Source organism: Eumetopias jubatus, unplaced genomic scaffold, assembly GCF_037043125.1.
Source record: "Eumetopias jubatus isolate StellerSeaLion01/CBP00866 unplaced genomic scaffold, mEumJub1_p1.0 scaffold_7, whole genome shotgun sequence".
Classification (NCBI taxonomy): Eukaryota; Metazoa; Chordata; class Mammalia; order Carnivora; family Otariidae; genus Eumetopias; species Eumetopias jubatus.
In genome coordinates, this window is record NW_028274813.1 from 44,171,717 (window position 1) to 44,187,115 (window position 15,399).

Genomic DNA, 15,399 nt, shown 5'->3' on the forward strand with positions numbered 1-15,399 from the left:
CATCTTGATAGTGACAGCTGAGAGGATACTTTTTATGATTTCTCTTCTAGGATAATAACAGTTTTTAGATTTTGTTTTTAAAATTGTGCCAGTATAATTTTCTCATGGTAAACAAAGTAATAGCTGCTAGTGATAGTTGAATGTTACTGAAAAAGAAAGTTAAAAAATAAACTGTCTTGTCATTTATGAATCAATTTAATTAGAAGTTACACAGAATATGAGTTGTAAAAATTTGAATTTGGTAATAAAATAAGTGTTTAGTTTCAAATTGTGCAAATTGTTATTTATTAATTGTTTTTCCTCATAGGCCCTAAATATAGTAACCTGGTCTCCCTGTGGGCAATATTTAGCTGCAGGGAGTATTAATGGTTTAATTATAGTTTGGAATGTGGAAACCAAAGATTGCATGGAAAGGTATGATTCAACATATCTTTTGTCTTTTTTTTTTTCAACTAATCTCTATACCCAGTGTGGGGCTCAAACTCATGACCCTGAGATCAAGAGTTGGATGCTCTACTGACTGAGCCAGCCAGACACTCCCTTTTGTCTTTTTTTTTCTTATTTCTATTAGATTTTTGTTTTATGATGAAATATTTCAAATTTTTGCAAGTATTAGATTGTCAGAATACAAACATAGAGTTATTAGTTTGTCAGAAGTCATTTAACCTTTTATAACTAAAATTTATCTAAAGAAATGTATAGCTTATATACTTTTGGTAGTGTTTTAAGAACTCACCTTTTAATTTTTAGGGTGAAACATGAGAAAGGTTATGCAATTTGTGGCCTGGCATGGCATCCTACTTGTGGTCGAATAGCTTATACTGATGCAGAAGGAAATCTAGGGCTCCTGGAGAATGTTTGTGAGCCCAGTGGAAAGACATCAAGCAGTAAGGTAATAAGCAATAGATGGTGAAATAGTTTCTTCAGAGTCTTTTGTGGTCATATGGGTTTGGAAAACTCCACAAAATACATTACTTTCTTGGAAAATTATAATTCATGTTATTATATTAGATGTTCAGTAATGATTTATCACAAAGAAAACTGTTTAAACTTGTTTAACCTAATGTTTCCTAAATATATTTTACTGAGAAGCTTTTCCCCTCCATATAATGCCTGTTAATATTCCTTGGCTTTATAAAGAATACCATTATGAAATACTATTTTAGTATCCTGGTATTCTGGAGATTGTTATTTAAATAAATATAGATAAAAATTAGAGTTAATAACTATAACTTAGTTTAGCCTATAAACCTTTTCTGCTCTGAATTAGCTTTAACTCTTAGAGCTACCCTTACATGTCTTAATGCTTAGCCATCTACTGCTTTAAGCAGGCCACCTTGTTTTATACAATGCCTTGTTTTTGTTTGTTATTCTTCCTGCCTGGCAAATATACCCAGTCATATTTTAAGTCTGGTTTAGGGTTCCAGTTAAAGATCATTCACTTAACATACCCATTTATGTTTACTCAGATACTGATACCTGGAACCCCTGGAAAATAGAAGCATGATGGGAAACTTAAGTTTAGCTTCTCAAAAAGTCGGAAAATTGACTCCTAAGACTGCAATTGGGGGAAAGCGGAGATGCAGTTCAGCCTGCCTGACTGAATCCCCCAATGATTCAAAATTTGGTAGCACTAGGCACTTCTAAAAGTGGGGTTAAAAACAGGAGAATTGGTTTAATAAACAAATAGATATCTGTAGTCTCAACATTAGTGTGCACAGCTAGGTAACTGCCTTCCCTCACTGCCATGTATATTCTGGCAGAATGCTGGAGATTTGTCCTCTAGAAAAGGTACAACAGAGAAGGTCTCTGGTTGGTAAACTGAGGACAGTTGAGCAGCATTGGGTGGAAGAGGAATACTGTACTGAAGAGGATTAAATGAAAATGTATATACTTGGATGTTAAAATTCCCAGCTTATTTTTCATACTTGGCTCCTACAGCATTGTCAGCCACTCTTACTTAGGCTTTTCAGGCAAGAGATTGGAAGAATCGTCTTTGGGGAATCTGTCCAAGAAAAAAGACCTAAAGAGAGAGAAGATTCTTAACTCCAGGAAAAAAATTTATAAAAGCAAGGAAAGGTGATCACAATATACCACATTTATAAAATGAGGGTAGGAATAATGTCTACTACCTAGAGTTTTATTGTGAGAATTACATGAATTATATATAGAATTAGAACAGTCTGTAGCACAACACTTTATATGTTATTTTTATTCAACCATGCATACCATTTACATGGTCATAATAATCTAAATTCTGTATATTGATCCAACCAAAATGAGAATATATCTATATTGGGAGGATTGGTGTAGGAGAATAGTGTACATACGTACAAGAGAGTAGGGGTGGTTGAAAATTACACCAAATCCTCATGTTTCCTAATATACAGAAGTTAATAGGATGTGTTTAATAAATAATGATTAAAACTGAAAAACCAAAAAAATAGCACAATATTATTTAAAACTATGGAGGAAGATATCAAAAGAATCATCTAAAAGAATAGAAAAGTAAGTTGGAGGCTGTGCAGGAGGACTGTTTTCATTTTTATAATAAACCTTGTAACTAATTTATATGCATGTGTAACATTATAAAAACAGTAAATTGAGAAACAGTTTTTAGTTCAAAGGTCACCGCTTATAAAACCTTGACCCTTGGGACGTCTGGGTGGCTCACTTGGTTAAGCGGCTGCCTTCGGCCCAGGTCATGATCCCTGGGTCCTGGGATCGAGTCCCCCATTGGGCTCCTTGCTCAGCCGGGAGCCTGCTTCTCCCTCTCTCTCCTTCTGCTTGTGCTCTCTCTGTCAAATAAATAAAATCTTTAAAAAAAAACCAAAAACCTTAACCCTTATATCCAGAGTTGCCCACTCTTCTCTTTGCTTTTCTTCACAGTACATACTTCTGTCATAACACCTCTAACACTTTATGGACCTCATCATAAGTATAAGGCAAAAATCCTCATTTTTATTATTTATTTATTTATTTATTTTAAAGATTTTATTTATTCATTTGAGACACAGAGAGAGAGAGCATGAGCAGGGGGAGAGGCAGAGGGAGAGGGAGAGGCAGCTCCCCGCTGAGCCAGGAACCCAATGTGGGGCTCGATCCCAGGACCCTGGGCTCATGACCTGAGCCAAAGGCAGATGCTTAACCATCTGAGCCACCTAGGTGCCCCCCAAAAATCCTCATTTTTTAAAAAATTTTCTTAAAATCCAAAAAAAAGTTTTTAACAGAGTACATAAACTTTTAGGACTATAGATAAAATAGTTAAATATAAAGAAAAAGTTAAGTATTTTTGTAGAGCATTTAGTTCTTAATTATTCCTTTCAAATCATGTTTAAATACAGGAGTTTAGAAGCATATTTTTCCTGTTTTCTCATTTCATTAAACATTAGTTTTCTAGAACACAATTTTATGTACTTCCATCTAAAAGATTTGTGATAAAGTCCTTTTGAATCTGTTAATGGTGGTCTCATTAGAATTTTATACCAGATTATAAGTTTCCATTGGCTTAACAGTTGTACAATTTTCATTAATCCTATGAGTCAGTTGTGAGCTCTACAGTGTATCTGCTTACTATTGACTTTTTTTTTTTTTTTACAGATTTTATTTATTTGAGAGAGCAAGAGAGAGCGTGAGAGCATGAGCAGGGTCGGGGCGGGGGGCAGAGGGAGAAGCAGACTCCCTGCTGAGTAGGGAGCCCGACGCGGGGCTTGATCCCAGGCTTGAACCCAGGTTCATGACCTGAGCTGAAGACAGATGCTCAACCGACTGAGCCACCCACTATTCACTTTTTAAAATGATCTCACTGGCTGGCTGAGTCAGTAGAGCATGCATCTCTTGATCTCAGGGTAATGAGTTCGAGCCCCACGTTGGGCATGGAGATTACCCAACAAATATAGTAATGTGAGCTCAAAAACTGTTTACAGTGATATCTGGGATCTACAATGGTAGATTCTACATCTACAATGTTCATACTCCTAGGAGTCAGGGATTAATGTTGAATTTCCTTGCCTCCTTTGTCTATTGGTTCTACGCATTTACTTTTATAAGCATCCAAAAAAAAAAAAAAGCTAGCTTTAACTGAGATTGAAAGCAAACATATCCTACCTAAGCAAAATAAAGTAAATTTAAAATAAAAGTAAATGAGAGAATATCTTATAATAAGAGACTTTATAGGGACTTTAGGTGACTTCTCTGGAGAATGACTTTTGAGGAGTAAAATCTTGCCTTGTTTTTGGGGTATATATAGTATTTCTTTACATACCTGTCCTACACTCCTGTCCCATCCATAGACTATAAGGCACTTAAAGTAAGGACTAGGTCTCACATAAATATAAATATAGTCCTCATAAGTACATTTATTAATTATTCTTGTCAGGGCATTTGCTTACTTTGTAGAATGTATAGGTGCATATTACAGAATTGCCTTTTGAGTAATTGAGTTTATCTAAATAGTTCACTAATACTTTGTAATTTATGTTAATTTGTTCAAGGTTTCTAGCAGAGTGGAAAAGGATTACAATGATCTTTTTGATGGAGATGATACAAATAATGCTGGTGATTTTCTAAATGACAATGCAGTGGAGACCCCCTCTTTTTCAAAGAGGATTATAAATGATGAGGAAGAGGATGACGACCTCATGCTGGCTTCAGGTCGTCCTAGACAGCGACGCCACATCCTAGAAGATGATGAAAACTCAGTTGGTATGTATTGACTTTGTGGATATGATTATCTGTCCTGTTGATTGATCTTTTCAATTTTTTTATTAAAACTGTTATTTGAAGTCATTATTAAATTTGTAGAATGTAGCTAATGCAGTGTGCATAGAGGGAAGTGTATAGTATTAAATACTTGTTAGAAAGGTTTCAAATCAATGATCTAAGCTTCTGCTTTAGCAAGGTAAGAAAAAGAAGAGGAAATTAACTCCAAACTAGCAGAAGGAAGGAAATAAAAAACAATTCAGTGATATTGACAACCAAAAAACTGTAAAGAAAGTCAATGAAACCAAAAGCTAATTCTTTGAAAAGATCAGTAAAGTTGTTAAATCTCTATCCTGACTGACCGGAAAGAAAAAGAAGGCACAAATGACTAATATAAGTAATGAGAGGAGAGTCATCACCATAGATCCTATAGATCTATAATATCCAGTATGGTAGCCACTAGCCACCTGTGGCTATTGAGCACTTGAAATGTGGCTAGTTCAAAATGAGGTGTGTTGTAAGTGTAAAATGCAACCAGATTTTGAAGACAATATGAAAAGAATGCAAAATATTTTAGTCCTTTTTTACATTGAGTACATGTTGAAATTATAGTATTTTAATATAAAATAATATTAAAATTAATTAGACCTGGGTTTTTTTTACTATTTAAAATATAGCTACTAGAAAATTTAAAATTATATATATAACTCATTTCTGTAAGATAGCATTGCTATTAATAACAAAAGAATAAAGGAGAATGTTGTGAACAACTTTGTGCCCATAAATGTAACAACTTTGATAAAATGGACAAATTCTTTGAAAGATAACAAGCTACCAAGCTAACTCAAGAAATATGTAACCCGAATAGTATAGTATCTCTTAAAGAAATAGAGATTACAATTAAAAAACCTTTAAATAAAGTGCCTATTGCAACAACTTGAATGCTAAAATAGCACATTTGAACATTATCAAGTAAAATGCCAAATACCATTTTATGGTGGTGACTTGTGCTACATTTAAATCATATAGGGTTTTATAGGATAGAAGTCCTCAAATGTTTGGTCTCAGGAGCTCATTACATTCTTAAAAACTTCTGAGGATCCCAAAGAAAATCATTTATGGAGTTATATCTATTGTTATTTACCATATTAGAAACTAAAACTGAGAAATTTAAAAAATATTTACTTTAAAATAACAAACTCATTTCTGTAAACATAAATAACGTTTCATATGGAAAATTTCATAAGAAAAGTGGCATTATTTTACCCTTTTGCAAGTTTCTTTAGGGTCTGGCATAGAAGATGACTTGAATTCTCTCATGCCTCAGAATTCAGTCTACTGCCATATATGTTGTTTTTGCTTGACGTATGTGTAGAATATTCAGGTTCACATGAATATGTGGTTTGAAAAGGGAGTATTTTAACAGCCTGTTGAAATACTTGTAGATATTCTTCTTTGCTACTGTAGCAAAAATTCAACTTACTTGCAATGTGGAATTCAGAAACTCCAGTGAACATTCCAGCTGTATTACATTAAAATCCATTGGTCTGACTTGAACGGATCTTTTAATTTACCATGTTTGATTTTGAAATATATGCATTGGTAATTTGGAAAATACTGGTTCACTGCAGGTCTGCGGGTCTTTTAATATTGACACATTATCCAGGGTTATATTTGTTAGTATCATCACCAATCTCATCAGAAGTTTTTAAACATTAGGAGGCAGTCAAGTTCATGGTGGCAGGTACAAATTTTCTAATATTCTGATTTTTGCTTGAAAACTCAAATTTTATCATTGACAACAAATCTCTCAGTTATTTTTCTTAAATGATCAACTTCATTTATTTAAAGAAAATGTTCACCGAATAATCAAGGTCGGCATAGCCATAGTTTATCTGGCATTCTTTCAAGTAAAAATAATTAGCTTACAACTCAATTACACAAATGCTTTTTTTTGGGGGGGGGGCAGACATCACACTTTATGCACACTTCCCATTTTAGCACAGAGAATATTTTTTTAAAAATTTATGCTAGATCAAGATTCAACAGAATTAGTATTTTTACTGCAATTGAGTGGTGGTTAACTATATTAGTCGACTACTAATACAGATTGGTGCTACTACCCTAATTCATGTTACCACACCAACAGTTTTACCCTCCGTTGTTTTTGCACCATCACTGTAAATGTTAACATAGTGGAAGAGGCAGATAGCATGTTAGTGTGTTATTAAGTATGAATGGAAAAGGTTATTTAGATTGCATAATGCTTTCTTTTTTCCAGATCATTGGTATTTATGATTCTCTAATTATAATTCTTTGTTTTCTAGATGTTACAATGTTAAAAACTGGTTCTAGTCTTCTCAAAGAAGAGGAGGAAGATGATCAGGCAGACAGCATTCATAATCTACCACTTGTAACGTCCCAAAGGCCGTTTTATGATGGGCCAATGCCAACTCCTCGGCAGAAGCCATTCCAGTCAGGTTCTACGCCCATGCATCTCACACATAGGTTCATGGTAAGCCTTGGATCTACACTTAACTTTAAAATAGTTTTATCTAACTCTTTAACTTGTAAGTATTTTATCTCACTATAATGAATTTTGTTTGGTACAAAATATTTTTTTAAAAACCTTGGTTAGGGCGCCTGGGTGGCTCAGTTGGTTAAGCGACTGCCTTCGGCTCAGGTCATGATCCTGGAGTCCTGGGATCGAGTCCCGCATCGGGCTCCCTGCTCGGCGGGGAGTCTGCTTCTCCCTCTGACCCTCTTCCCTCTCGTGCTCTCTATCTCTCATTCTCTCTCTCTCAAATAAATAAATAAAATCTTTAAAAAAAAAAAAAACCTTGGTTAACTGGCCTGGAGCACTTTGGTTCATTATAATTTTGTGGTTGATTTATTTTATGGTTAACTTACAGTTTTAATCTTATTTCAACCTTATTATTGGAAATCATGTTAAATGAAATTCTGCTTTGCAAAGTGACATATAATGAACATAATGTTACCGTATATCTTGCAATATCTCTTGACTGTACTTCCAAACTTGATTTCTCATATTTTTATATAGAAGTTTATACTGATTTCAAAACAAGTTAGAAGGTGTTTTTTGAAGGCACCTCCTAGTATAATATATTAGAAGGTGATAAGTACTATGGAAAACAAAGTATCTGCCTCTTTTCCCCACCCACCCCACTGGAATGTAAACTCCAGAAGGATAAGAATGTTTCTGTTTGGTTTACTGATAGCACTTAGAAAAAGGTATGACACAGTAGGCATTAAGAATATATTTCCTAAATGGATGAATGAATATATTAGCTTTTTGTTTTGAGAACTAAAAAGTTTAATATTTTTATTTGTTGGTTATTTAAGGTTTTCCACTGAGGACTTTGCCTGTTGTCCTTTTTGAAAGCTATAGGCCTGGCATAAATTTGTATGTAAATATTAAAGGTGATGTTTTATTTTAATAAAACTTTTTATCGCTGTCCGTAATCATCAAGTAATAGGTCTTAATTTTTTATTGTCAGCTATTTTATTTATAGTTATTTGTAGTAGAGGAAAGGAAACACTAGGGCCTAGTGTGTGAACCTGTAGTATATATGGGTGAAAGATAAGTTTTCTAAATGGTATTGATTTATGTTGCCTTAAAATGTGTATATTTATTCCTACAGTATAAAGCAGTTAGTGGGAATAGGAAAATATCCTGTCATTTGTATCCATATTTATAAGTAAATAAATTTTGTAGATATTTCTTTTGTAGAATTTAATGGTTTGGTTGTTCAGAATTGTATTTTTTTATGGCAGTCATGTAATTTTTAAAATATTAAATGAAATACTCCATTTGCTAGTAAATATTTATGTGCCTTCTTATGAAAAGAATAGATAGTAATTGTAGCTCTGATGTCACTACTCTTACTTGAAACTATTTAAAGGTAGATGAGCTGTGGTTGCTCCCATAACTTCAATTGTGATAGACTGAATTATATTTAGTAATTTGTACTACTTTAGTCTACTGATTCTAGGACCTTTAATTTTTCTCAGACTTGTATTTAACCTTAATGTTTGTAGGTGTGGAACTCTGTTGGAATTATTCGCTGCTATAATGATGAACAAGACAATGCCATAGATGTGGAGTTCCATGATACCTCCATACACCATGCAACACATTTATCAAACAGTTTGAATTACACAGTAGCAGATCTTTCTTATGAAGCTGCTTTGTTGGCATGTGAAAGCACTGATGAACTAGCAAGGTAAATTCCAGATTATTAGGAAGAATTTGTCACTGCTGAATTGTTAGATACAGAAGAGTTTCATACATAATACCTCAGAACATGTCTGTTTTTGCCTAATTGTCCCGTCCTTTACATTCTCTGATTACAAATTCAGATGACATGGGGCGTCTGGGTGTCTCAGTCGGTTAGGCATCTGATTCTTGATCTCAGCTCAGGTCTTGATCTCAGGGTTGTGAGTTCAAGCCCTGCATTGGGCAGGGGAGTTGATGACACAATTCACAATTTGTAATTGCAAGAGAAATTAGAGTTAGATTAAACATGTTACTCTGTTTCATTACTATTGTAAGATATATACATATACAGATGTATATAATATATAATTATTATAAGTATTTCAATATAATATTTAATATATATATTGTAAACAAAAAAACAGTACAGGATTTTTAGGAAATAAAAATTCCCCCCTGAATTCTACTCAGATGTAACCACTGTTAACAATTTGGTATGTATTCTTCTAGTTTTTTTGTATAAACCCCTGCCTCCTTTTTAAATTTACTCTATTAGTGTAATTCATGTACAATAAAATATACTTGTTTTAGGTATACAGTTAATGAGTTTAACGAATGTGTGTGTATTCAGGTAACAACTGTCACAATCAAAAAATTATTTTTTATTTTTTTAAATTTTTTTCAAACATTTTTTAATTTAAATTCAATTAATTAACATAAAATATATTTTTGGTTTCAGAGGTACAGATCTGTGATTCATCAGTCTTATATAACACCCAGTGCTCATTACATCACATGCCCTCCTTAATGCCCATCACCCAGTTACCCCATTCCCCCATCCCCCCACCCCTCCAGCAACCCTCAGTTTGTTTCCTATGATTAAGTCTCTTAAGATTTGTCTCCCTCTCTGGTTTCATAGTGTTTTATTTTTCCTCTCTTCCCCTATGATCCTCTGTTTTGTTTCTTAAATTCCACATATCAGTGAAATCATATGATAATTGTCTTTGATTGACTTACTTCGCTTAGCATAATACACTTTAGTTCCATCCATGTCATTGCAAATAGCAAGATTTCATTTTTTGATGGCTCTGTAATACTCCATTGTGTGTGTGTGTACACACCACATATTTTTTTTTAATTTATTTATTTGTCAGAGAAAGAGAGCACATGCAGGGGGAGCGGCAGGCAGAGGGAGAAGCAGGCTCCCCGCTGAGCAAGGAGCCCGATGCGGGACTCGATCCTAGGACCCTGGGATCATGACCTGAGCCGAAGGCAGACGCTTAACTTATTGGGCCACTGAGGTGTCCCTATACCACATCTCCTTTATCCATTCATCTGCTGATGGACATTTGGGCTCTTTCCATAGTTTGGCTATTGTGGACATTGCTGCTATATTTTTAAGTAATCCCTACACCAATGTAGGGCTTGAACCCACAACCCCGAGACCAAGAGTCACACACTATACTGACTGAACCAGCCAGGTGCCCCTCAAAATATTTTTTATCACTCAGAAATGTACCCTTGTATCCCTTTGCAGTTAATACCAGCCTTGGACAACTACTGACCTGGGTTTTTTTCTGTTTTTTGGGGGTTTTTGTCACTGTAGGTTAGAACTGAAATTTTTAAAAAAGGGAGGGGGCAGAATGATATTTGGTAAGTAGATAGAATTATGATGGAAAAGCAGTGAAATGCTGAATCCATATTTTTTTAGGAAGAAAAAATATTTTTGTTCAGCTTTCAGTTATTTTAGCCAGATTGCCTTTTCCTGATCTCTATTCTTCAGCTGATTTTAGTGCTTATACACGATTATAGATTTTACCAACTCTGAGGTGATTTGAAATTAAAATCCTGATTGGATACATTAGCTTCTTGCTGCTCAAAGTGTGGTCCGCAGACTAGGGGCATGGGTCACCTGGAAGCTTGTTGAAAACAGAATCTCAGACCCCACCCTAGACCCAAATCAAAGTCTGCATTTTAATGAGATCCACAGGTGATTGAGTATGCATTAGAGACTGAAAAACACATTTTAACATTTTAATAGTTTCCTAATTTACACATTGTAAAATCCACTCAATACTTCCTTATTGAATTAAATTAGTTAACTGAAATAAAACACTGTTGCCTCAGTGTCTCCAACTCAGAGTCTTACATAATTAGAACATTTGTTTCCATGTGCAATTTTGATTTCAGGTATCTTTCTCTATTTTCCTGGATATGTTATTTCACAGCTATATACAATGTTACTTTTCATTTTAAAATTGAATTTAGGGGTGCCTGGGTGGCTCAGTCGGTTAAGTGTTTGCCTTTGGCTCAGGTCATGATCCCAGGGTCCTGGGTTTGAGCCCTGCGTTGGACTCCCTGCTCAGCAGAGTCTGCTTCTCCCTTTACCTTTGCTACCCCCCCCCCCCCCGCTGCCCCGGCTCAATTCTCTCTCTCTCTCTTCAAATAAATAAATCTTTAAAATCACAGATCTGTACTTCTGAAACAAATAACGCAACATATTTTAAGAAAAAAGAAAAAGAAGAAGATAACAGGAGAGGAAGAAAAGGGGAGTATGTCGGAGGGGGAGACGAACCATGAGAGATGATGGACTCTGAAAAACGAACTGAGGGTTCTGGAGGGGAGGGGGGTGGGAGGATGGGTTAGCCTGGTGATGGGTATTAAGGAGGGCACGTTCTGCATGGAGCACTGGGTGTTATGAACAAACAATGAATCATGGAACACTGCACCAAAAACTGATGATGTAATATATGGTGATTAACATAACAATAAAAAAATTAAAAAAAATAAATCTTTAAAAAAATAAAATAAAATTGAATTTAAAATTACTTTTTAGAAAATCAGTACTACCTCTAATTCCAAATACTATAGTATCTGCATTCCCAAGCTTAGCTTTAATAACTTACATGTATGTATCTATGCAAAGAAAAACTGGAAACATGTATCAAATTGTTAGCAGTGGTGGGATCTTGCTTTTGGGATTATGTGTGATTGTTTTTCCTTTTTTTCCTTTGTTTTGCTGTATTAAATTTTTTTGGCAGTGAAAGAACTCTAACATTTTGATGCTTCTTCCCTTTTTAAAAATTTAGTTGTGATTTTTCTGCACATTTGCAACCTAGGATCATATTCTGCAGATTTTAGTCTGCCTGTTTTCACTTAACATTTAAGTTATGAGCATTTTCCTGTTAGTGAAACATTAAGTTATGAGCATTTCCCTGTTAACTGTTAATGGTTTTAATATAGTTCATTTTAAGGATATTTCATAATTACTTTCTCAAAGCTATTTCTGTACTATTTATGTTTAATAAAAAAATTAGCTATTTGGTTTTGTCACTGAGTATCATGATTAGTTTTATATATATAAAATATCAGATATGAAAGTTTGTTTCTGTCTTGTTTCAATTTTTAGCAAGCTTCACTGTCTGCACTTTAGTTCTTGGGATTCAAGCAAAGAGTGGATAGTAGACATGCCTCAGAATGAAGATATTGAAGCTCTATGTCTTGGTCTGGGATGGGCAGCTGCTGCCACCAGTGCCATGCTCCTTCGATTGTTCACTATTGGAGGTGTTCAGAAAGAGGTCTTCAGTCTTCCTGGGCCTGTAGTATCAATGGCAGGACATGGAGAACAGCTTTTCATTGCTTATCATAGAGGTAGATTTTTTTCCTAGTCTTTTATAATTTTACCGGGACCTGAAGTAAATTGAAAATTACTTGAGTTTTTTTCCTCTTTCTCTTATTTTGTTTTGGGTTATATACCTGCTTTTGCATTCATTTTAGTATTTGAGTCAGTGTCATCTTTGAATGTACAGAATTTTGTTGTATTCACTAAATGCAATGAAAATGAAAATATTTTATTTGTAGGGAAACATTTTACACATTGTAAAATCCACTCAGTACTTCATTATTGAATTAAATTAGTTCACTAAAATAAAACACTGTTGCCTTAGTGTCTCCAACTCAGAGTCTTACATAATTGGAACATTTGTTTCCATGTGCAATTTTGATTTCAGATCTCTTTCTCTATTTTCCAAGGTTAGTTACTTCCACATCTAAATCTTAAAAGAATTTTCAGTTTAAATGCCTCAAAAAGTAAACTAACTTCTAGTGTGCAGGAGCAAGTCAGTTTGAATATGACTTAAAAAGTTGCTGCTTCCTTTTCTTCACCTCATATTCTGTCTTCAGTCCCCACCACTATGTTGTCAAGACTGATTTTATCAAGATTATTGATATGGGACAGGTGACCTTCATCTCAGGGCCATGAGTTCAAACCCCATGTTGGGCCTAGAGGTTACTTTAAAAAAAAAAAAAAAAAAGATTACTGATAATCTTGTTATGCTTATTTTTTTGGTCATTCCATTGGAAACACTTTCTATTTTTTAAAAATTTTATTTTAATTCAAGTTAACATAAATACTGTAGTATTGGTTTCAGGAGTAGAATTTAGTGATTCATCACTTATATGTAACACCCACGGCTCATCACAACAAGTGCCTTCCTTAATACCCATTGTCCATCTAGCCCATCCCCCTGCCCACCTCCCCTCCAGCAACCCTCAGTTTGTTCTCTTAACTCTAGAGTCTCTTATGGTTTGCCTCCCTCTCTGTTTTTATCTTATTTTATTTTTCCTTTCCTTCCCCTATGTTCATCTGTTGGGTTTCTTAAATTCCACATATGAGTGAAGTCATATGACATTTATCTTTCTCTGACTTATTTTGCTTAGCACAATACACTCTAGTTCCATCTTTCTCTCTTTTTTAAAATTTTAATTCCTGCATATTTAAAATACAGTGTTATATTAGTTCCAGGTGTACAATATAGTGATTCAACAATTCCATACATCACCCAGTGCTCATCACAACAGGTGCACTCCTTAATCCCCAATACCTATTTTACCCGTCCCCCACCCAGCACTTTCCTTTCTTGGATTCTGTGACATCACTCCAGATGTTTTTCCTACTGATAACTCCTTCAGCTATTCTGCTGGCTGCACCTCCTATGCCAGCCTCTTAGCTGGAGTGCTCCAGGACTCTGTCACAGCCCCTCTTCTCTAGGTCCCTCTCTAGATGAGGAGCTTCCAGTCTTTTGACTGTTAGCCCTAATAAGAAATACGTTCTACATTGCTATTCTGTATATATCTGTAAATGTAACTGGAATAAAAGTCTCATGGACAGTATTTACTCTTTGATTTCCATTTTCTTTAAAGATCTTACTTATTTATGTATTTATTTATTTGACAGAGAGAGAGCACAAGCGGGGAGCAGCAGGCAGAGGGAGAGAGAGAAGCAGGCTCCCCGCTGAGCAAGGAGCCTGATGTGGGGCTGGATCCCAGGACCTAGGAATCCTAACCTGAGCCAAAGGCAGAGACTTAACTGACTTAGCCAGGCAGTCGCCCCTGATTTCGGTTTCCTTTAAACACTCTTTGTAACTTTAAATTGATTTCTTGACTCATAGCTCAAAAATGCAGTATGAGAAACTACTCTGGGATATTTCCTTAAGGCCTGTGGCTTTATTTATTCATTTTTTTTTTTTACGATTTTATTTATTTATTTGACAGCACAAGTAGGCAGAGTGGTAGACAGGGAGAGGGAGTAGCAGGCTCCCCATTGAGCAGGGAGCCCGATGTGGGGCTCGATCCCAGGACCCGGGGATCATGACCCAAGCTGAAGGCAGACACTCAACCGACTGAGCCACCCAGGCACCCCAGGGCCCGTGGCTTTAAATATATCTGTGTGTCCATGACTTATACAGTAGTATCACCAGTCCTACCCTTTCCTTGTATCTACAGACTTACATATCCAGTGGCCACTTGAAATCTCTTTGTACAATTTTGATACACATTTCAAACTTAACTTGGTCATAATAAAACCTTTGGGTTTTTGTTTTTGTTTTTTACCTTCCACCTTGCCTTTTACTTAGTTTTCCCCATCTGAGTAAATGGCATACTATTATATTAACCCAGCCACTCAAGGCAGAAATGAATCGTGAATTCTTCTCTTTCCCTCACCCCCCTACATCACCCTATCAGTGAAGTCATATCACGTGTCAGTTCTATCGAGTAAAAACATTCCAAACCGTCTTTTCATCTCCTCCACTAAAACCCCAGTCCAACCTGGATGTCTTCTCTTGAACTGGTAGTCCTGTAACTGGCTTGTTAGCTTCAGTCCTTGCCTTCCACAGTCCATTCTCCATATAGCAGCCTGAGTGATCTTTTAAAAACATGAATCTAAACACGTCCCTCTTCTGCTCAAATTCCTCTGATGACTTCCCATTGCTTTTGAATAAAAATCAAACTTTGTATCCCAGCTAGCAAGGTCCTACCTGATCTGACCTTTGCCTGCCTCTTCAACCTCATCTCTGGCCACTTTTTCATATTACTCATTCTAGCCATACTAGCTTCTTTGTGTTCTTCAAATTTACCAAGCTTGTTCCCATCTTAGGACCTTTTCATTAGCTGTTCCTTTT

General features: G+C 35.4%; 1 protein-coding gene across 2 annotated transcripts in view; it reads left to right on the forward strand.

Moving 5' to 3' along the window:
* The window catches only part of WDHD1 (WD repeat and HMG-box DNA binding protein 1), a 58,405-nt gene that overhangs the window by 21,455 nt on the left and 21,551 nt on the right, over nucleotides 1-15,399 (forward strand). The window contains exons 9-14 of one of the 2 annotated variants that reach the window (XM_028101011.2): nucleotides 308-414; nucleotides 751-892; nucleotides 4,494-4,704; nucleotides 7,029-7,216; nucleotides 8,761-8,945; nucleotides 12,348-12,589. In XM_028101011.2, the coding sequence (XP_027956812.1) occupies nucleotides 308-414; nucleotides 751-892; nucleotides 4,494-4,704; nucleotides 7,029-7,216; nucleotides 8,761-8,945; nucleotides 12,348-12,589 (1,075 nt within the window). The remainder of the gene's footprint in view (nucleotides 1-307; nucleotides 415-750; nucleotides 893-4,493; nucleotides 4,705-7,028; nucleotides 7,217-8,760; nucleotides 8,946-12,347; nucleotides 12,590-15,399) is intronic. The other variant, XM_028101020.2, reaches the window with a different exon arrangement.